Raw genomic sequence first — 21,654 nt, 5'->3', positions numbered from 1 at the left:
GCAGCTCTGTCTTCACAAGGTTTAATTGAAGGTGGTGGTCTTCATCCAGAAAAAAATGTCTGTCTGTCAGGCTGAGATGCGAGCAGCTCCCGTCGGATCGTTGGGATGGAATGAGAGGTAGAGTTGTGTCATCAGCATGGCAGTGACAGGAAAAAACATGTTTCTGGATGACAAATCCTAGTGATGACATGTAGATGGAAAAGAGAAGTGGTCCGAGCAACAAGCCTTGAAGCACCCCAGTATCTCCCCAGTGTCTAACACATTACAATACCTGTATACAATAATGATAATATTTAATACCTTTCTCTTTATTTCAGATATAGCATCTGTAGATAGTATGCCTGTCTCTATCTCATATAACATCTGTAGGTATTTTCCTCTTTCTCTCACAACATCTTTTGGTCTTTCTCTCAGACATAGTGTCTGTAGGTATTACGCCTCTCTTTCTCATTTGTATAGCATCTGTTGTATAATTCCTGTCTCTCTCTCACAGAAATAGTGACAGTAGATATTATATCTGTCTTTGCATCTGTATAGTTTCTCTATAAGTGTCCGTGTTTAATACCTGTCTCTCTCTCTCTCTCATGTACGTATAGTGTCTGTATGTTTTATGCCTGTCTCTCTCTTTCAGATATAGTGCCTGTGGGTGTGATAGCTGGTGGATCTGTTGGATCTTCCATTTTGCTTCTGCTCCTCCTGTTTGCTCTGATATTCTATCTGTATCGACAACGCAAAGGCAGTGAGTACACTGTGTATATGTATGTGACTCAGTGTGTGCATCTGTGTTTCATGTTCATTTGTTTGTGATGAAGTTGTCTAATTTTGCTTGATTGTAGTTTGGCACCCCCGTGTGGCTAGAAGACAGAAAAGAAAAAAGCCTGTCAAGAACATGTCTGGGTCATATTTCACCCTGGAAATATGAGAAATTATGTATTTAAAATAATATAGTAATATATAAGTTATATTTATTTATTATTTTCAATAAGAAGTCTATTTTTTTATTATTTTTTTCATTATAAATAGTTGTCATGACAATTAATTTAAATAATGCAAACACTTCCCTCACCAGTTGTATGAAATTAGATAAAGTGAGATATTTGAATTGGGAAGTATTTCTGTTCATATGCATTTATATTTACGAACATAGTTTATAAACTTCTTTTAATCTATGCTGATTTTAAACAAAAAATAAATAATTTTGTCCTAAAACGAGAATCCTCATCAATGAGAATTGTAAACTTAGAAGTCAAAAATCTAGACAAAGTTCAGTATTGACCATTTGACAAAAGTGAAACTTTTCGACAGGCTTTAATGGATTCACCATATACTTAAAAATGGTTTATGTATTTTGTTTTTTAATTGAAACTTTTAAATCAGCTATTATCAAATACGAAATATATATTTTTAATGAGACGTGATAAAGATGTATGTGCCCTACCTTTTATAGAATAGCCTGCTAACACAAAGGTTGCAGTAGGTTTAGTCTGAGGTAACAATAAAATGACTGAATCATTTCATCGATAAAACATGATGTGAGGCATTGTGTCAGTGATCTGTTGTGTTTCCAGGTCGTCGTGGAGTCACGCTGAAGCCAGACATTAAGGTGGAAACAGTCAACAAGGAGACGCACAGTCTTGAGGAAGAGGCCGCCAGCGCTTCCACAGCCACTCGAATGGTAAAGGCTATGTATTCTGTGAGTATCTATAGCATAAACTAGACTAGATCAGGCTGTCTGATTTAACATCGCTTAGACTAAGTCTGACATACTATTTTGTTACTATAAAATATAATCAAATAAAGACTTCTAAAATATTTCTAAAAAAGAAAAGAAATTGAGGCTGATAGGGTTTGGTTAGTTCACATCGATGTTGCAAATGTGGAATCATTATGTTTTATCCTAACAAATAGAGAAGCATGACGAGACAGGCACTTGGTTTCTGCCAGGTTGTGCTGGTTAGCCCCGCCCACAGTTAAATCTCATTGGCCTAAAATCCTGCTTCACGTACACAACTGTTCAAAAGTTTGGGGTTGATAGTATTTTTAATGTTTTTCAAACAAGTCTCTTCTGCTCAACAAGGCTGGATTTATTTGATAAAAATAAGTAAAAACAATGATATTGTGATTTTTTTATTGTTTTTACAATTTAAAATAACCGTTTTCTATTTTAATATATTTTAGAACGTAATTTATTCCTGCGATGGCAAAGCTGAATTTTCAGCATCATTACTCCAGTCTTCAGTGTCACATGATCTATTCAGAAATCATTCTAATATGCTGACTCAAAATTCATTATTATTATCAATTTTGAAAATGGTTGGTCTGCTATTTTTCTGGAAAGTGATACATTTAGTCAGGATTCTTTGATTAATAGAAAGTTCAAAAGAACAGGATTTATTTGAAATAGAAATCGTCTGTAAGATTATAAGTGTTTTATAATAAATTGATCAATTTAATATATTTTTGCTGAATGAAAGTATATTTTATATACTTGTATATTATATATACATTTTTATTCAATAAAAAAAAAATTTCTGACCTCAAACTTTTAAATGGTAGCAGCATATGAAATATCAAATATGTTGCAATTGTTGTGATTATATCCCTCCATGCAGCATTTTTGCTTTCAGTGTGGACTTGACTGAGTAAAAATTACAGTTACTGGAAGCTTCCAGTGTTTATTAGAAAATTGTGTAACTGTCACTACAAAATCTCTACAATCACATTTTTTAGTCAGGCTGTGGCAAAAACTGGTCTGGTACAATTTCAGATGACCTTTCAGTCTGACTGAAATCCAAATACTAATGTACTAGTGAGTTTATGAGGCGCTATAGGAAGAATCTCTATAGAGCAACGACAGCCACTTTGTGTCAGGTCTGTTGGGCCATTTCTGCTTCATTTCATCCACAACTGTGAAAGAGAAAATGATTGATGGTGAAAGACTTTCTTGTCATCACAAACTAAAGAACATCTGTTCTTCACCAACTCTGATAAAGCTGATATCCTGTTTTCCTCCCTCTCTCTCTCCTTCTCTTCCTCCCTCTCTCCGTGTGTGTGTTTTGTCGTTTGATGGTTTAGTTTCTTCCCTCTGTCTCCCTCTCTCCCTCCACCCAGCCCTTCAAAGATGACATGGACCTGAAGCAAGACCTCCAGAGCGACACGCAGGAACCCAAGGTGGAGGAGTATGAGCCTAAGGTAAGAAACAGAGCAGGTATGGACATAAATGCTACACTTAAAGGTGAAGTGTGCAATATTTTTTGAATTTCAGTTTACTGTTATTGTGTCAGTTTAATATGCAAAGACAATGTGAAGTAGGTTGATTGCCTCTAAAATTGTAAATACTGTGGAGCTATCAAAGCTTTCAAATTTCATTGTTTAAGCACCCTAAGCAGCCCAACACAGCAATATTGGCTCAAATAATACTGTGAGATTTGGGCGGGGCTATCGTTTTGCCTGACCAATAGCAAATGAGGTGAGTTTTCTTGAAAGGTGTTGTTATTTTTCCAATTCCGTTTACTTATGCTAGTGGTGCAAAAATAACACACTTTACCTTTAATGTTAAACACACACAGAGGAAGTATTTTAGCTTCTGTCCAACATTTTTTAACAGACAAGAAACTATTTTTGTATTGGATACACAATGGATACACTACTTCTCAAAGGTTTGGTGTTAATAAGATTTTTTAGATATATAGAGGTTTCCACACACCTATACAGTGTATATAAAGCAGACACATACTAACTAGTGCATCACAGTGAAATATTATATGTTTGTCATTTCAGGATCCCACTAATGGCTACTACAATGTTCGAGCTACGACACATGATGAGGTCCGTTCCTCTACCCGCTCTCTGCTGTACCAGGAATTCCGGCCACCGAATCCCGCTTCAGTTTCGGCAGCAGCCGCCGGCCCAGTGGCCAACATTCACCCCGCGCCCCCGGGCCGTTACGAGCCCCGTCCCGCTTCCCGAATGGCTCACAACACGTACACCCATTTTAACACCATTGCCAGGGCGTCACAAATCCAAGCCCCGCCCAACCCAGTCACCAAGACCACAGACTATTCTGGAGACCGTGGCCTGCTGGAATCAACCAATCCGTTGGCTTTTGACAGCTACGCTTATTCAACAACACCTCAATACAGGTTAGGCTTTGCTCCGCCTTTGGAGGGAGGACCAGCCTATGAAATGTATCCAACAGGACAGGGGGCGGGGACGAGTCAAGACGCAAACGTGGGAAAATATCCCAGCTCCGCCCAATTTCCATATTCGACCCCGCCCACAGAATACTCTCAGAGACACACGCAAAGAATGCAGACTCATGTGTGAAACAAACACGCTTTTCCCCACAAAAAAGCACTTCCTTTGACGCAAATACATGGTACACACTCCCATTTTTACAGTCTTACAGTCCAAAACTCTCTCTCCAGATAACTATATGCAAACACACACACACACACACACTGCGTTTTCTACCTTTACAAGAGTATGATTGAGAGAAAAAAAGTGCCAAATTATTAAATGACTGCAGCATAAGAGGAAAACACAAGATGTCACAGTATTGAGCAGAGAGAAAGCATTTCAACTGTATCATCTTTCCCTCTTCTTTCCAAAATTTCTTTGAAGAAGAGGGGTTTATGTGGCAAAACCAATCCTCTAAAATCTCAACTAATGTCCACAACGTAACGAGACACTGCAAAGCAGCCATTGGATGTTTTTTTTTCTATGTGAATCAGTTAAAGGCTGTTTTTTTTTTTTTAAAGAATAGCCAACTAAAGGCTGGAGGGCCCCAGAAGCCATCAACTATTGGGTGTAAAGCCCAGTGAAAGCCTGATCGCTATGCATTGTAGTTGACACTGGACCCATTAAGATCTGTCCCATCACTCAACCTAATAAAATATGATGTGTAATAAACTATGGGAGTTGTGGGTATGCTCACAATGATTGTAAAATCTACAATGTGATATCGCAGAACAAGTCACTCAGTCGAAGAATACCGCAGGTGTCGACAATCGCTTGTGTAAAAACTCACCACTGCTCACACTGCCCGAGCTCCTCGTAGGAATAGCTGTCTGCTGCCAGTTTGAACTCTTCTGATAGGACGGAGACGTGAGTATCTGGGTAAACGCCACCAGTGCTTTTAACTCTGAAAGCTGGAGTTTATGTAACATTTTAGGATTTTTTAAACAAATGGATGCTACTCACAGAGTGTCAAAGTTAACTTACAGACTCTTCTCTGAACACACGCTCTGCCTCCTTCCAAGAAAACATCACAAGTATTTGACGCTTTGTGTTTCCATATGTGTGAGAGAGTGTTTGCTTGTGTGATGTGAAGGAAAAACTGAATGTGATGAATCTCCTTCTCTGAAGTGTCCGTGTATTTGTCCTTCACACTTTCAAAGTAGAGTAGAGTGCTTTTTCATATTTGTATCTGAACTAAATTGCATTCGAAAGCGCTTTTATAGTATTTTTCTAAGATGGTGGCAAGGGGTCAGAGACTGAATGGTTTTTGGTATAAGCAATGTAAAGGAGAAAATTGTTTTAAAAACATTTTTTATGATCGTGATTTGTACAGTTGTCTAAATTTTGGAAAGGGATGTTGGATCAGATCATCAGAGCAAAATTTTAAAATAATATTAAAATTGAAGCAATTTAATCATTCAAATCCTGAGTTTCTATAAAATCTCTTTTATGCTAAACAAAGGGCTTTTATTATGTGAGCTCAAAAACGTTGTCAACCTTTGCTCTGCAGAATATGTTTCTGCTGTTGAGTTTAAATCTGGCTTGATTTAGGCTTACTCTAATGAAATTTACAGGACTTGACCCTTGGTCTATATTAAACATTTTTGAATGTTCATAATATGCAATGATCAATAGTTCGGTCAAACAAATTAGAAACTAATCAGTTTTGTCATAAGTATAAATTTTACAGTGAGCTGGTCTGTTTAAAAAAAGTTTGCAGGTGCAATTATGAAATGGGTTTATATGTTAGGTCTCTTGGTGATTTTGGGACTTATTTGGCAAATCCACATATCAGAGATGGAAAGGGAATGAATGTGCAATACTGTGTTTAAGGTGTGTGAATATGAGAGCATGTTTCAGTGTGACTCTTGAGATCCATTTCCTCATGCTCCTGTTAAAAAAACTGTACTTCATATTGTTTATTATTAACTTTATTTTTCATTTATATGTTTTATTCATCTTTTTAAAATGTAAAATAAAAAATTAAAATATGACCCATATGTTTTCCCACAGTGACTTTTACACCATTTTTTTTAATTGTATGTGGTTATATTTCCACAGTAATATCAAATAAAAACATTTCGTAGTAACTCATGTTGTCATACAAGAACAAAATCATACATACCTCAAAAAATGGAAGGCTTACACAGAGTAAAACAAGTGTATTACCTTGACACGATCAACTTGCAAAAATATAGTGGGGACAAAAAATTGGGATTACAACCTAATTTAAATCTGGGTATAGAGTTTAAAATTTGGAAAACAGAAAATTATAACTTGTATTGTACATATATAACAACGTATAGTATAATAACGGTAGAGCTGCTCTCAGCATTACTGTGGTGAAGGTCCACTGGGTCCTGACTCCAGATCATTTACTAGATAGGGTTCATTGTCCTTCAGCAGTTTGTAGAATTCTGCTTTTACAGAAGCTCCTCCAGAGTCGAGAGCCTCCAACAAGTCTCTCATTTTCCGCGGTTGTGGTTCTGCAGTTTTAATCTTTATCCACATTTCACCAGTAATCATCTTTTTGCTCTTTAAACTGTCAGCAATCGCCATCACTGATGAAACTCTCTGAATGAGTTCATCTTCATGTGTTTTCACAAATTCAGTTTCTGATTGAAACAAAAGATGATTTAAGTTAGTCTTCAGAAAAGTGTACAATATGTGTGAGATAATAACATATAATTGGAATGTTCAGTATTAAAATCAGACCTTGGATCCTTCTGTGTTCAGGAGGTTCTACACCTTTACTTGGTTCTAATTGATGATAAAAAATAAAAACATTTAAGATCACTGAAAAATCTGTTATCACAATCTTTTGAGGTCTCATTCCTTGCAGGGAATGAACCACTATCCTTCTGAGAAGCAGCCTTAAAGGGATAGTTGAAAATTGAAAATGAAGAAATAAAAATTCTGTCATCTGTAAAATCATTTACACACACTCATGTCATTCCAAACCCATAAGACTTTCGATATTCTTGGTGAAATCTGACAGATTTCTGTTCCTCCATAGACAGCTAAACAACTACCATGAAGGGTATGTCGGGCTGTCATCACTAACTAGATCAGATCGCAATTTTTCAAAGATTAGTTCTCATTAACAGCATTGTAATTTAACATTTTAAGACTAACAACACTGGTTCTGTGTTCTCGTTTTTAACCTAATTCAACATTAATTGTCTTGTTTAATTATTAATTACATGCTGTTATGGTCACTAAGACGGAATTTCAGTATTGTTAAGCACACCCCAAACGTAGTTGACTGTTGACTCGGTGGGTGAGAGCAGAAGATTTCAAAAGTCCAAAAATAAGGGCCACCCTAACTTTGATGCTTCAAAAAGTTTGTAAAATAAGAGATTGTAAAACTAATCCATATGAATTGAGGGGTTTAGTCTAAATTTTCTGAGAGACACAATTGCTTCAAAATATCTTCATTTGTGTTCTGAAGAGGAACTTTACGGGTTTGGAACGACATGATAAATACAGCTGATCACAATGTAAACTAAATTATATATATAGATATATATCTGCTCCCTTAAAAAGCTTTAGCATAGTTAGCTTGCATAGCTAGTTTGAAGAATACGTTAAAAGTAGCCTCCCAACACTAAACAAGGACATACTGTAGAAATGGCATTTCTCAAAGAGGAGTGTCTATAGATCAACACTCTGTCCTAAACTTTTATCAAATCACTTACTCCTACACAAGCTTTTAACAACAGAATTGCATGACTACCTGTAAGAAAGATCCGCCGTCTGTTCCACACTTCCTTCCCACCTTCCAAAATACCCAGTCTGACCTCCTCAATGTTAGCATCCAGAAAAACTTCAAATGTGGGATGATAGTTTGGGCCAAAATTACACTCAAAAATCTCTGTCTGAAAACAAGAACACCAAAATGAAGACAACATTATAAGGTGGTTAGTTCTGACTCTGAATTCTGATTGGATGAGCTACATTTAAAGGCTTTAAAATGAGGTGAAGGTGTTTGTCATTTTACACACATTTGATTTTAATGGACCAAGTTGCTAGACTTTAATAATCCACAGTTAGGATAATGAACTATATGGAAGAATTGTTTCTTCGTATCATTTTAATTAACATATTTAACTTTTTGTTGAATATTGATGCAAGGTTATCTTTAAATGAGAGAAGGTAAAATGTTGTGTTGACCAGTCGCAGTACTATATACAGTATATACTATCCCTTATTTATATAATGGAATTCATATCATTTAAACTTAAAATATTTATTAAAAAAAGTAATTAGACATGTTATACATCAACTACCCAAAAAGCAAATTACACGCTGAAATTCAGTTGAAATTCAAATGTTATTCAGTAAGTATTGTTACCATTGGTTGCACTTCACATTCCTCTGGCTGACAACACAGACTGTATTTTTGGTAAGGAACCAGGTGACATTTTGAACTTGTCTCAATGTATTTTTTATCCCAGTGCCTGCTCTGGACCTTGAGGAAAGGGGGCGGGAGACAAAACACAAAAAGGGGGTGAATTTACTTCAACATTTCTGTTACTTTCATACAGTATTTCAGTCCAAACATGCATCATATTCAAGTCACCAAATGAGCTCTAGTTCAACCAGGAACTATATATACAATGAATAAACATCACCACAGAAATAGGGTGACCAGATTTCTCGGAGTGGAATACGGGACAGATACAGAACGCATGCGTATAGAGGGAATGCACGTGACGTCACCGTTGGCCGGAGTGACTGCAGTTACGCCCACAAGTGGCAAAAAGACTGAGCGGCAGCATTGGTTTAAGTGTGAATGCTGCGGAAAAACACACAAAACGCGTCTAAAACGGGAAAGAGCTTTGAGACTGACTGTACAACTAGATTTGACAAGAAATATGAGGAACATTTTTACAGACTACCTAAAGCTGCAGAACAGAGAAGCAAATAGATCGCTACAATTCATAGAAACAACTGGACTCCAGGCAGCGAAAGGTGGATTTGCAGTTATCCTTTTTGTGTCAATATGCTGAATTTAGTGGTAAAATCATTCTCTATATATTGTATTGTTATATATTGCAGTGACAACTCATCAATCAAATATTTACCACTGTATATTCTGTATAATTTGACATTTTTAAATAAACACTGACAAAAAACTATACAAGTTTTAAGTCTCTAGACGATATGATGATATATATAACATTGATAAGTGATCACCTGGATTTAGACCTGCCTATTTTGTATTTATATAAAGCATTCACAGGCAAATTTGCTGTATGTATTTCCCTGGTGTCGAAATCAGGCACATATAAATGTAAGGAAACACGATTCCTGGCTGCATGTTAATATCCATGGATCACTGGATCTTTAGTAAGTTGTAAGGAACACTATATTGAGTCCAATCTTTAGTTTAAACTGATAATCGTTTGTTTTACTTGCGTTTTCGCAGTTTCCCCTATTAAATCCAGTCACGCAGCTGCTCTTCTGCCACTCAGTCCGGCTGAGGGGGCGTGTTCCGGCGGGAAAGTGACGTTAATGCATTCCCTCTATTAATGCGTCTTACATGCGCTTCATTAGGCACACTAGCACACACACACAAGGTCTCTCCCTCTCTGTCATGCGCGCGCTACACGGTTTGAACGTAACATATATATTCACTTAGCCTTTCGGAAACGAAACCTATTATATATAAAAAAATATATATATATATTAACGATGAAATAAGGGACAAAACATGATTTTTTCAGAATAAGTCGGGACACTAAAATTAGAGTGGAAATACGGGGCTGTCCCGGGAAAAACGGGACGTCTGGTCACCCTACACAGAAAGCAATGTCAATATCAAAAACCGTAATTATGTGTATGCACAAGTATGCTCAATGTGTGTTTTATTTTATAATACTCTGTGAAACGGAAAGCGCATAGAAAAACAAAGGAACAATATGGTCAGATACCTCTGATACTGGAACATCCTCTGGGAGCAAGTGGATATTAAGTTTCTTCCTTTCAAGAGTTAGATTTCGAAGGAAGAGCAAAACCTGGCCTCTAATGGGGATGCCAAATATACTTTTTATCCAGACAAGGCCAAAACTGCTGAGGTCTTTGATGTCAATGATCACATGACTTTCTGTCACTTTGAGTGGCTCTATTATTTCTACATTATCACCAACAAAATGTGCCACAGCCAAACCATCATTATTTTCCTCTGCAAAATACATAAGAATTTTGTTATTTGGTAAAATAAAGGTATTGTTTTTCTAATTATACAGTGACCAACATTTTACACAAAGTGCTTTTTATGTAATCATCAAGATCTCTCATCTCACTCTTTGCAAAATATTTACATACATATCCTCCATAGATGCAGTTTCAAGTAATGTGATGTGTAAATGATCAGTTACTATTCCATAAATTCAAATACAGTTTTTCAAGTCAACCTCTGTGAAACATATTAATATTTAGGATGTAGAAATAAACATACCAGATATTTCACAGTGTGGAAGGTGCAGTCTTGAGATTGAACCATGAGAACAGTCAATGTTGTACAAGGGTCCTGCAGGCTGCATCTGACCCAAACCAACTAACACATGAGGATCCCATGTGACAGTTTTATACAGCACCTCTCCCTCACCCTCCGTCACAAACACAAGGTTAGTCAGACTGCAACGAAACTGACCAGCATGTGGACACACAAACCTGGAGGACAGAGCACTTTCATTTTATTAAATCATAATGGCCTGCATCTTTTATTATGTGATGACAGATCATTCAAGTAAACAGATTTGGGATGTGTGAATAAGGATTTTAGAAACATTCTTACAAACAAATCCAAATTACAGCAGAAATTTGACAGGAAAGAAGTCCAGATTATTGAATGAAAATAATTCAATAAACAATACACAGTCAAAAACAATCAAATAGAACAATCAGACAGTAATATATGCAAAGGTGAACAAATGCTGGATATGAAAAATGTTTATTGATAGAAGATGATAATAAAGCAATTGTATGTGAGGATGTGATAGTACAAATGCTGTCATGAAGTGTTGCAATAACTTGACATTTTAAGATCAGAAATGTAACACCTCATCTTTTTACAGTTTCCACTAAAATAACATAATTGTTCAAATACCTGTATGTGTTCTTGTGTTTGTCCTCATCATCTTCCTGAAAATGGTCAGGTGTGAACACTTCTGCATCACCTGAGGACTGAAGTGAAGAAAAGAATGATCCTCTTATTCAGAATCAGAATCAGAATCAGAAAGAGCTTTATTGCCAAGTGTGCTTGCACACACAAGGAATTTGTTTTGGTACTGAGGCTTCCAGTGGACATATACAAATACAACATGAAACATAATACTACAAATTATAAGAATAAAAAATAAAAATATAAATATATGAGAGTAAAACTATCACAGTTGGGTTTAGTCAGAATAGACATTTTCAGATTTACAGATTATGAACCTATTTACAGTGTTTTGAATATTATAAATAAATAAATCTACATATAAGTATCACCTGAGTTGTGGGATATTGCACTAAACAGTGGGAGTATTGCACTTACAGGCATATGCCTTGGGAGGAGTGTTAACTGTTCAGGAGGGAAATGGCCTGTGGGAAGAAACTGTTCCTGTGCCGAGATGTTCTTGTGGCCAGTGATCTGAGTCTCCGTCTTGACGGTAACAGTTCAAACAGGTGGTGTCCAGGGTGAGTGGAGTCTGTGATGATTTTACCTGCTCTCTCCCTCACTCTGGAAGAGTACAGGTCCTGGAGGTTTGGCAGGGGGGCACCAATAATCCTCTCCGCAGTCCGGACTGTCCGTTGTAGTCTCCTGATGTCTGATTTGGTAGCTGAACCAAACCAGACAGTGATGGAAGCGCACAAGACAGACTCAATGACGGCTGAGTAGAACTGAATCAGCAGATCCTGTGGCAGGTTGAACTTCCTCAGCTGGCGAAGGAAGTACAGTCTCTGCTGGGCCTTTTTCACAGTGGAGTCAATGTGATTGTCCCACTTCAGGTCCTGAGAGATGATAGTGCCCAGGAACCTGAATGACTCCACTTTTTCCACAGTGCTGTTCATGATGGTGAGTGGGGGGAGTGCTGGGCTGTTCCTCCTGAAGTCCACGATCATCTCCACTGTTTTGAGCGTGTTCAGCTCAAGGTTGTTATAACTGCACCAGGCAGCCAGCTGTTCAACCTCCAGTCTGTAAGCAGACTCGTCACCGTTTCGGATGAGACCGATGACAGTGGTGTCGTCTGCAAATTTCAGGAGCTTGACAGTGGGGTCTTTAGAAGTGCAGTCATTAGTGTACAGGGAGAAGAGCAGTGGGGAGAGAACGCACCCTTGGGGGGCTCCGGTGCTGATTGTGAGTGTCTTGGATGTGTGTTTCCCCAGTCTCACTCGCTGCTGCCGGTCCGTCAGGAAGCTGGTGATCCACTGACAGATCGAGGATGGTATGGAGAGCTGGGTCAGTTTGGCTGTGAGAAGACCAGGCATGATGGTATTGAAGGCCGAACTGAAGTCCACAAAGAGGATCCTTGCATAAGTCCCTGGTCTGTCGAGATGTTGCAGGATATAATGCAGTCCCATGTTGACTGCATCATCCACAGACCTGTTTGCTCTGTAAGCAAACTGAAAGGGATCCAGCAGGGGTCCAGTGATGTCCTTCAGGTGGGCCAGCACCAGTCTTTCAAACGACTTCATGACCACAGACGTGAGAGCGACAGGTCTGTAGTCATTAAGTCCAGTGATTTTGGGTTTTTTGGGGACAGGAATGATAGTGGAGCGTTTGAAGCAGCAGGGAACTTCACACTGCTCCAATGATCTGTTGAAGATCTGCGTGAAGACCGGGGCCAGTTGGTCAGCGCAGGCTTTTAAACAAGCAGATGAGATGCCGTCTGGGCCTGAGGCTTTCCTAGTCTTCTGTTTTTTGAAGACTCGGCTCACGTCCTCCACACAGACCTTAAGCTCAGGTTGGATGGCAGGAGGGGGGAGTGATAATTGGAGAACAGGAGGTGATGCTGAATGTGTGAAGTGCAGATCAGACCGGGAGTGTGGTGTGAATGAGGGCTTTTCAAACCGGCAGTAAAATGAATTTAAATCGTCAGCCAGGTGTTGATTGTCCACAGATCGAGGGGATGGTGACTTGTAGTTGGTAATGTTCCTCAGGCCATTCCAGACTGATGATGGGTCGTTGGATGAAAACTGGTTTTTCAGTTTATCAGAGTAGTTCCTTTTAGCAACTCTGATTGTAATTCAATCAACTCTGATTTAGATGCATGTAATTCAATGCAACTCTGATTTAGCAATTCTGATTGTAAGAAAGAAAAAATACATGACAATTGCTACTCACTGACTGTCCTGAAGGTGATTCAGCTCCTAATGAAGAGTAAGACACAAATGGGTTTATCAGCAGACTTGAGTTACTTAAACAGGTTACTAAACAAAGAAATTCAGTCGACAGACACTGTCTGGAAATGAAAATGACTGCACTAGAGAGGCAAATAAAGATGAAACACCACAATCACAGTTTATATTTATTTAACCATCAAGTTTGCTTAAAGTGTTTGTTATTAAACTCTGTTGCTGAAAACCAAGACATGTAATATAAAACTGAAAATGTATATGATAATAATAATAATTCAATAATAATGAAAGCAAAATTAACAAGCAAAACTAATAATTGTCAAACCAAATCAGATTAAAAATTGGCTTTGGCAAGTAAATAAGTAGAGGATAATGTAGACTTAACCAGTCTATCACAAAATAAAGCAGAGATGGAAAATGCAGAGCACAGAACACAATCTGAAACCCGAGAGAAAAGACTGGATATTTAGATTTACATCCTTTGTATTGTGTTGTCTTTTTTCAGTTTAGTACCTCATCTAATTGCACACAATAAAAGTATATTGAAAAGGAATGTTATTTTTCAGATATACTGTATGTAAGTGAGGAGTTTGTTCCAGGGCATTTTGTCCCAAAAATTGGACTTAATAGGCCTACAATTCTTCACATTTTATTAAGTTCATCAGCGAAAAGAATAGTTCACCAAAAAAGGATTCACTTGTGGGAGTAAAAGAGAACTTTGTAAGTATAAACTAAAAGGCTCTATAAGTGATTAGCTGTTCTAGTCATTTTATAGACAGTGATTCAAAATGTTGATTTAAAATTTAAATATTTTCTAAAATATTTTTTAACTTTCATGTTTTATATTTTTGTCATTATCGTAGGTTAACAGTAAGGTGTGCAAATGCACCTCCAGCATTCATTGTAAAATCGTCTATGCATACAGAGATGCTTGGAGACAACTGTAATCAGAGATAGAGATATAGGTATAGTTGTCAATTGCAATAGTATCAAAACAGCATTCTCTTGCAACAAACCAACACATGATGCTCTCTGCAAAATGACTTATATTGGCAAAAAGTCTTCTGATGGGCTAACAAAGAACTTTTTTCAGTTTAAAGAGTCAAGCACTGTCACAGAGACATAAGTGATATTTCAGGACACCTATTTCAGTGACATCTTTTTACTGCACGCCATTCCACAGAACATTACTTACAGCACCTTTATGAAAGTCAAGGGGTTGTACAAGATTTGCTTACTTTTGCTCTCAATATTTTCTGTCTTTATTGTCTTCAACTGTGAAACTGTGAAACCCTTCCTGTCACGCTCAATCAACATTGACTTTCTCCAGCTAAAGGAGAAAAAATTGAATGCAGATTATAGTAAAAAAAACGTAAACATTTTTTAAAGAAATTTTTTTTAGTTCAGCAATGTCAGCTGCTACATCAGAAATGCAAAGAAATGGGGAAGGAAAAATGTAATCAAAATTATTTAACCCCTTATTACAAATCAAACAAAAGTCATTGAAATAGCTCAACACAAGGAATGTTTCAATTGCTTCCCCAAATTTAACTGAAAATGCAACTTTTAATGACTTCTGCAGTCTCAAAATTATTCAACCCCCTGAATAGAATCCCTCACAACAGCACAAATGTGCAAAACAGGTGTTGTCAAGCACACCTGAGGTAACTAATCAAGGGCTTCATTAGTTTCACCAGGTGTGCTTGAGCTAAAACACATGAAATATCTAAACTGGCTAGGTTTGTTGAGTGTCACATTTGACTGCATGTTAGAAATATGGCTAAGTCAAAAGAATGGTCCAAAAAGTTAAGAGAAGATATCGCCCTTCACAAACAGTACTAAATGTTCCAAGAGACACATTTGGAAGCATAGTTTGCAAGTTCAAAGTTAAAGGAACAGTGGTTACACTACCTGGACAGGGCAGAAAAAGGAAGCTATCAACCAGCAACCAGATTTCTGAGAAGGCATGTTCGGAAAAACCATTGAGTGACTGCAAAAGACCTGCAGCAAGACTTGGTGGCAACAGGCACTGAGGTTTCAGCTTGCACAGTGAGGCGCGTACTAAACGCATGAACTGGAGGCCATTGCTCGTGAGGTATTGTGGTTATGAAAAAGTGAGTGTACCATCTAGAGGGGTTGATATTGAATTGCTCTCACAGAAACGTGAGTTGTTTGGAATTTTTACCCTTCAGACTTTATCACCAATGGGCATGAATGATGAAGCATTATTTAATGCGATGCTATAGATTTTTTTCCCGGTTATATAATGTACAATTTTTTAAGTAACTTTTTGTATATGATGATGAGGAGTTTATGAAGTATTCAATCATTGAAAGTGATAGGTAATTGATGGATCTTCACAGTGATTGGTCATGATATAATTTTAAATGTGATTGAGCTTGAACAGTATGTTGTATATGCCTGATGAAGGTTTGAAACTTTGCTGATAAATATTTTTAATACTTTTTGCAAGTATTGATAGTATGTGGGATTTCCTTTTATTTTTTATAAATATTTATAAAAATTCCCCCCATTTACCATGGTATCGACTTTGGTATCGAGTATTGTGTACTTTTGGTGGTATTGGTACCGACTACTAGATTTGTGGTATTGTGACACCCCTAAAAGGGTGTTCTACTAAGTGCTAAAGATGCTTGCCATAAAGGGGTTGAATAATTTTGACACTGCAGAACTCAAAAATTGCATTTTCAGTTAATTTGGGGAAACAGCTTGAAATATTTGTTGTGTTGAGCTATTTCAATTACTTTTGTTTGATTTTTTCATTGCAATCAGCTAAAAGTGTGTAAATTTTGCCATTAAACCTGATTTGCAATGGAGGTTGAATAATTTCGATAACAATTGTATATACTTTAATACTTACACATTCAGGGTCCAACCTGTCTGTGTCAGTGATTCCCTCAGGGACTGTATATCCTTTAATGGATTAAATGACACTGCTGCATTTATCCTGGAAAAAAACCCATTTAACTACATATGTGTGAACTTGTGAAAACAAATTAAAAATAAGTTTAATATTCACAAGCATAAACAAATACATTAAAAGAGCAGATCTTTCAGTTACCTGAGTTCATTCAGACTGGGAAGGGCCTGGACGAGGGAGAGGATTGTGGGATTCCATCTGACAGTCCATCTGAATGTCTGGATATGGACTTTCTTTAAACCAGGCACAGAGCGCAGGACATCGAGAGGGAACAATTCGTCCAGTGATGGATCTTGAGACCTATAAAAAGAAAAATAGCAGATGTTATTTGCACCCCAGTGTAAATATTATTGCATATATAGTGTACATATAATAACATATAGTATACTGACATCTACTGTAGACATTTAGACATCTGTCTGAGTATTCTGATTGGCTGGATGGTGTGCATTTAAACCGTTGGCCATGAACACACAGAAACATTCAGCAGCACACAAAACTGTCAACACTGTCCAGTGACATTTATTGAAAGGATAGTTTACCCTAACATGAAAATTCTGTAATAATTTACTCACCCTCAAGTTGTTCCAAACCTGTATGAGTTTCTTTCTTCTCCTGAACACAAAAGAAGATATTTTGAAAACTAATTAAACCGTAGCTGATCTCCATTGAATCCCATATTATGGAACTATACTATAGAACTATGGAAGTCAATGGGGACCAGAAACTGTTTGGTTACCCACATTCTTCAAAATATCCTCTTCTGCGTTCAGCAGAAGAAAGAATACAGGTTTAGAACAACTTGAGGGTGAGTAAATGATGAAAGAAGTTTCATGTTTGGGTAAACTATCCCTTTAACTAAATCATGATTTCTTAATAAAACAAATATTTATCAGCAAAGAGGTGTTTTTTTTAAGAAATTAAACTCACAGCTTCACTATAAGTACAGAGACTGCAAAAACACAGGTAATTCAATAACACTCTTTACTTTTTACAGACCTTGGTGATCTGTGGAGTTTCTGTAGGAAGATTCTCCAGTTGACAGAGGAAATGTCATGCCGTGAACAGGTGAGAGTTAATTCTGAGATTAGGGATGATGGTATCATTTTTGAGCAGCAAACAGAGAGCCTAAAATAGCCACAGAAGTAAAGTTTGGAGATGAGACTTTAGTTCTGCATATGTGACAAATTAGGCTGTCATTTTTATGATTAGCGTTTTTTTTTTACGTGACATCTTCATTTTCAACTGATGCAATAATCTCTTGGCAGAAGCTTTTCCTTTTCTTGCGAGATTTCGATCCTTCTTGATCCTGTATTCTGCCAATTACAATGAAGACATTATATTATTATTATTACTATATTAGTACCTCACTAAAAAAGTAAGGAGCTCTATGCAAGGCAACTTTTGCCTCACTAATTCCAGAACATATGGTGGAGCGAAAGATAAACAGTTCACAAATCTCTGTGAATAATATCCATTGTTGTGTAAGACAGGAAGCTGTCATTTCATTTAGCTACAGCTGAGTAGAGAAGCTAAAAAGTCTCTGACTACTCATACTTTATCTTATTTGTATAGTAATTTTAATACATATGACAAAATGACAGTTAATATTACTGCGACTGCACTGCCAAATATTGGGTGCATTGTAAAAGAATTACTGAAAAATGTAATTCTTTGGCACAGAAATCCTGTAGTTAACCATGGAATAGAGTGAGCCAATAAATGTGAATATTTTGTGTAATTTCTGATAAAAATCAGGTAATGAGAGATCAATGTAAGGGAAAAGGTTGCGGTTCACTTAATTGACAATAGCATTATAAATATATGATAAACATTAAATGTTGATTGATTGTTTATCTTGAACACACTTTGCGTGATCTAAAGAGGACACTGGAAGCACAGGCACTGGTTTAGATTTTGCCACTGTATGCAGTGTATGAAATGTGTAGGCTGTGTTCCGTGCATAGAGCCTATAGCAGTAATAGATATTACTTAAAGTTTAGAATGAAACATCTATTACATCAGTTCTTTCACAATCTTTCCTTCACCAAGCGCTGAGATCAAATCCCCAGCTTCATCTGTAATGTGATCCACTTTCATCCTTTAAAAGTGAACAGAACGCTTTAACATTAAGATATCAAATATGATCTTTAATCTTGGATCAAGATTAAAGATCACATAACAGTGAATGTATTTTAGTGTAGTAAGTAGAAAATCAAGAGCAGTGATAATATGTTAGTGTCAAAACATGTAGCGAGTCTGATCTTTGCTCACCATAACTTTTCACAACTGTGCAGTGCAGTCTGAAAAATCTTCAAATTTTCAGATGTTATATTGAGTTTTAGATTGCTAATGTTAACACAGTTCTGTAAACAAAACTGCAACATCCAGCAGTCTGCATTTTTCAGTGGAACATTTGACAGATCTATTGAAACCAAATGTTCCAAAACTTTTCCAATGAAGCTCTTCTCGTGGAGCTCATAGAGACAATGGAGAATGAACAGCATGTGTTCATTTTGATATCTCTGTGAGCAATGATTAAGCCATTCCTTAAGCTGGGTTTCTATGTTGACAGCGACAGCCATGTTGAGCTTTTCAAAGAATGAGGGGATCCATTCTTTCTTACAGAGACCACAGAGGAACAGAATCACAGGCTGCAGAAGCTTTGCATGTCTAGCTTCTACATCTGCCATTGAAAAGTCTCTATCAGACCAACAGGACAGAACCCATCCTCTCTCTACAGTGTGAAGCAGCTCTCTCACTTTCCTCTGGGACTCTTCTACATCGAGAAGGACATAGTACAGAGCGGTGAAGAACTCCTGAAAGCTGAGATGCATGAAACTGAACATCGTCTCCTGGTGGATTCTTCTCTTACACAGGAACTTGCACAGGAATGGATTACCAGCAGGGTCTGAAACTGTTTCATTAACAGTTTTCTCATCAAACAGGACCTGCTGTTCCATCATCCCTCTCTCTGCCAGCTGACCCAGACTCCTCAGCAGGGTCGGGACGGACTGACTCAAACCCTGGCAGTGATGCTCCAGTAGAGTGGACACAAAGTCAACATAGATGGAGGTGGTGGTTTCCAGTCCACTTATCGCATCCGCACCGTCACTGAACCTCTCCCGCATAACTGTGCAGATGATACAGCAGATAACAGGGATGGAGCAGATGGTGAAGAGGGATTCATTTGCCTTCACATACTTAAAAACTTCTCTGAAGAGTTCCTTATCCTGAAAGAACTTCTGGAAGTACTCCTCCACCCCTTTCTCACTGAAACCAACAATCTTAGAGAAACGCTTTTGTCCCAACAGGCCCTGCGGGACCTCAGATCTGGTAGTGATGAGCAGGAAAGATCTGGGTAGGATTTGTTTACGAAGCAAGGAACAAATAATGATCTCAGGTGGGGCTCTCTGGAATGGAGATGATATGCAAAATTCATGATACATGAATGTAAGTTCATCAAGATCATCAAGGCCATCAATGATGAAGAGGACTCTCTGTGATGAGTTCTGGAACATCTGTGAGATCTGATCTGACGATAAACTACAATTCAAGCTCAGGAGCTCAATTAAGCTCATCTCCTCAGAAATACACTTCACCTCTTCGTACCTCAGGTAGAAATTTAGATCAAATCTGGGCATTTTTTCAGATGCCCAGTCCAACATAATCTTTTGTGCTATGAAAGATTTTCCACTACCAGAATTTCCTTGGAGAATGATAGTTGGATTATACAGACCAATGTGTAAACAAACCAACTCATCCACACTAATTTTCCGAAAACTCCCTTTTTTTTTTTTCTGAATGATCACAGGTTCAGTGTACAGGGCAGCCAGCGAGACTTGTTCACCAGAGAGGAAACTCCTCTCATTCTCATGCCAGTTGACTGACATACCATCTTCTGCCATGCTAAAGGAAAAAATAAAACATTCTTTAGTCCCACAATACAAAATGATACATTAAATGGAAAATAATCACATAATACAGTCATCCTGAGATGAAAAGTCTGGTTTAACAGCACTATATAGACAAAAGAACAGACAATGCTTTTAAACCAAGCTGAAGTTACAGTATTTTGTTGCATTGAATTACTAAACCCAAATTACAACTTCTGGTTCAGTAGCTCTAAATAAATATGACCATCAATGTGAGAACTCCTCTGTCAAGATTCAAATTACACCCGTTTCAAAAAAATAAAACATTTTACTATATCACCACTGATTAATGTATCAGCTTTTAAATTATGGATCTAAACTCTTATAGTGTTTCCTGTTATTCAGTTGGTGATTTATTTCAAGAGCGATCAAAGTAGAGCTCTCATATTAAACACCCAGAGTATAAGCCTACCTTGCTGTCTTTCAGTCCAATCATCCACCACAGACCGTGTGAAAATCCGTATCTAATTAAGGAGAGAATGATGAGTGTTAAGCAGCTCATTAAAATGGAGTAAACAGATGCACCCAACATTAGTTGGAAATTAGTTGCAAATCAAAAGCGGTCTCATTATAACAAACACACATTATAGGAAATTCCTCATCACTTACAGGAGCAGATGAGTGAAATTCCACCCTTCCGTCTGGCCCTGCTTGAAAAGAACTAGTTAGATCTTGTGACAGCTGGAATAATGTAAAGTATAATCCCAGATAGCAGGGTAACATTGATACAATGCTGAGTTTTTATCCAAAATATTATCTTGGTCGAGACTGACCGTTGGATCAGAAATTTGATGAAAGCCGACAGCACACATGGGTGGATAAATGCCCATCGTTGTTTGAAAACTGATTGGAATTTTAGTTTTGCATGTGCACTCAGTAGTCTAGTTAATGCTTAATGCGTTTTTTATTTTAAGTGGTTCTCAATGTTTCAACAAAAGTGATTTAAAATCAACATGGCAGTGTAATATTTTGTTTTATGTCATTAAATTTTCAACATCAACTGAGGGTGCAAACATGATGTTGAACTAAAATTACATTGTAACATTGATTCAACAACATTACCATTGATTATTTTGGTTAATTTTAGCATTAAACCAATGGCAGTGTTGAATCAACATCACATTATGATGTTGATTCGTTAGGAGGCATTTCGAAAACTTAGTGGGGCAGCATTATTTTGTAGTGTTA

The 21,654-nt window shown here is 37.3% G+C and overlaps 2 protein-coding genes across 7 annotated transcripts in view; one reads left to right on the top strand and one right to left on the bottom strand.

The window, feature by feature from the left end:
- Positions 1-6,237, top strand: part of kirrel1b (kirre like nephrin family adhesion molecule 1b) — a 54,489-nt gene extending 48,252 nt beyond the window's left edge. Inside the window, exons 12-15 of one of the 4 annotated variants that reach the window (XM_077222379.1) lie at positions 632-739; positions 1,569-1,693; positions 3,076-3,192; positions 3,781-6,237. In XM_077222379.1, the coding sequence (XP_077078494.1) occupies positions 632-739; positions 1,569-1,693; positions 3,076-3,192; positions 3,781-4,326 (896 nt within the window). In that variant the 3' untranslated portion in view covers positions 4,327-6,237. The remainder of the gene's footprint in view (positions 1-631; positions 740-1,568; positions 1,694-3,075; positions 3,193-3,780) is intronic. The other 3 variants (XM_077222383.1, XM_077222382.1, XM_077222381.1) reach the window with 3 other exon arrangements.
- Positions 6,155-21,654, bottom strand: part of nlrb5 (NOD-like receptor family B, member 5) — a 40,147-nt gene continuing 24,647 nt past the window's right edge. For all 3 annotated transcript variants that reach the window (XM_077222366.1, XM_077222368.1, XM_077222367.1), the window contains 17 exons: positions 21,076-21,113; positions 20,879-20,930; positions 18,806-20,440; positions 18,552-18,632; positions 17,758-17,847; positions 17,531-17,659; positions 16,673-16,831; positions 16,472-16,558; positions 14,829-14,920; positions 13,577-13,602; positions 11,354-11,430; positions 10,703-10,917; positions 10,176-10,426; positions 8,594-8,710; positions 7,976-8,117; positions 6,955-6,999; positions 6,155-6,854 (listed from right to left, as the gene is read on the bottom strand). In XM_077222366.1, coding sequence (XP_077078481.1) covers positions 6,574-6,854; positions 6,955-6,999; positions 7,976-8,117; positions 8,594-8,710; positions 10,176-10,426; positions 10,703-10,917; positions 11,354-11,430; positions 13,577-13,602; positions 14,829-14,920; positions 16,472-16,558; positions 16,673-16,831; positions 17,531-17,659; positions 17,758-17,847; positions 18,552-18,632; positions 18,806-20,439 — 3,426 coding nt within the window. In that variant the 5' untranslated portion in view covers position 20,440; positions 20,879-20,930; positions 21,076-21,113 and the 3' untranslated portion in view covers positions 6,155-6,573. The remainder of the gene's footprint in view (positions 6,855-6,954; positions 7,000-7,975; positions 8,118-8,593; positions 8,711-10,175; positions 10,427-10,702; positions 10,918-11,353; positions 11,431-13,576; positions 13,603-14,828; positions 14,921-16,471; positions 16,559-16,672; positions 16,832-17,530; positions 17,660-17,757; positions 17,848-18,551; positions 18,633-18,805; positions 20,441-20,878; positions 20,931-21,075; positions 21,114-21,654) is intronic.

Source organism: Siphateles boraxobius, unplaced genomic scaffold, assembly GCF_051911475.1.
Source record: "Siphateles boraxobius isolate OS27281-9 unplaced genomic scaffold, OSU_SipBor_1 86, whole genome shotgun sequence".
Lineage (NCBI taxonomy): Eukaryota > Metazoa > Chordata > Actinopteri > Cypriniformes > Leuciscidae > Siphateles > Siphateles boraxobius.
Note: the sequence above shows the minus strand (reverse complement) of the source record. Positions and strands in the feature narration are given on the sequence as shown.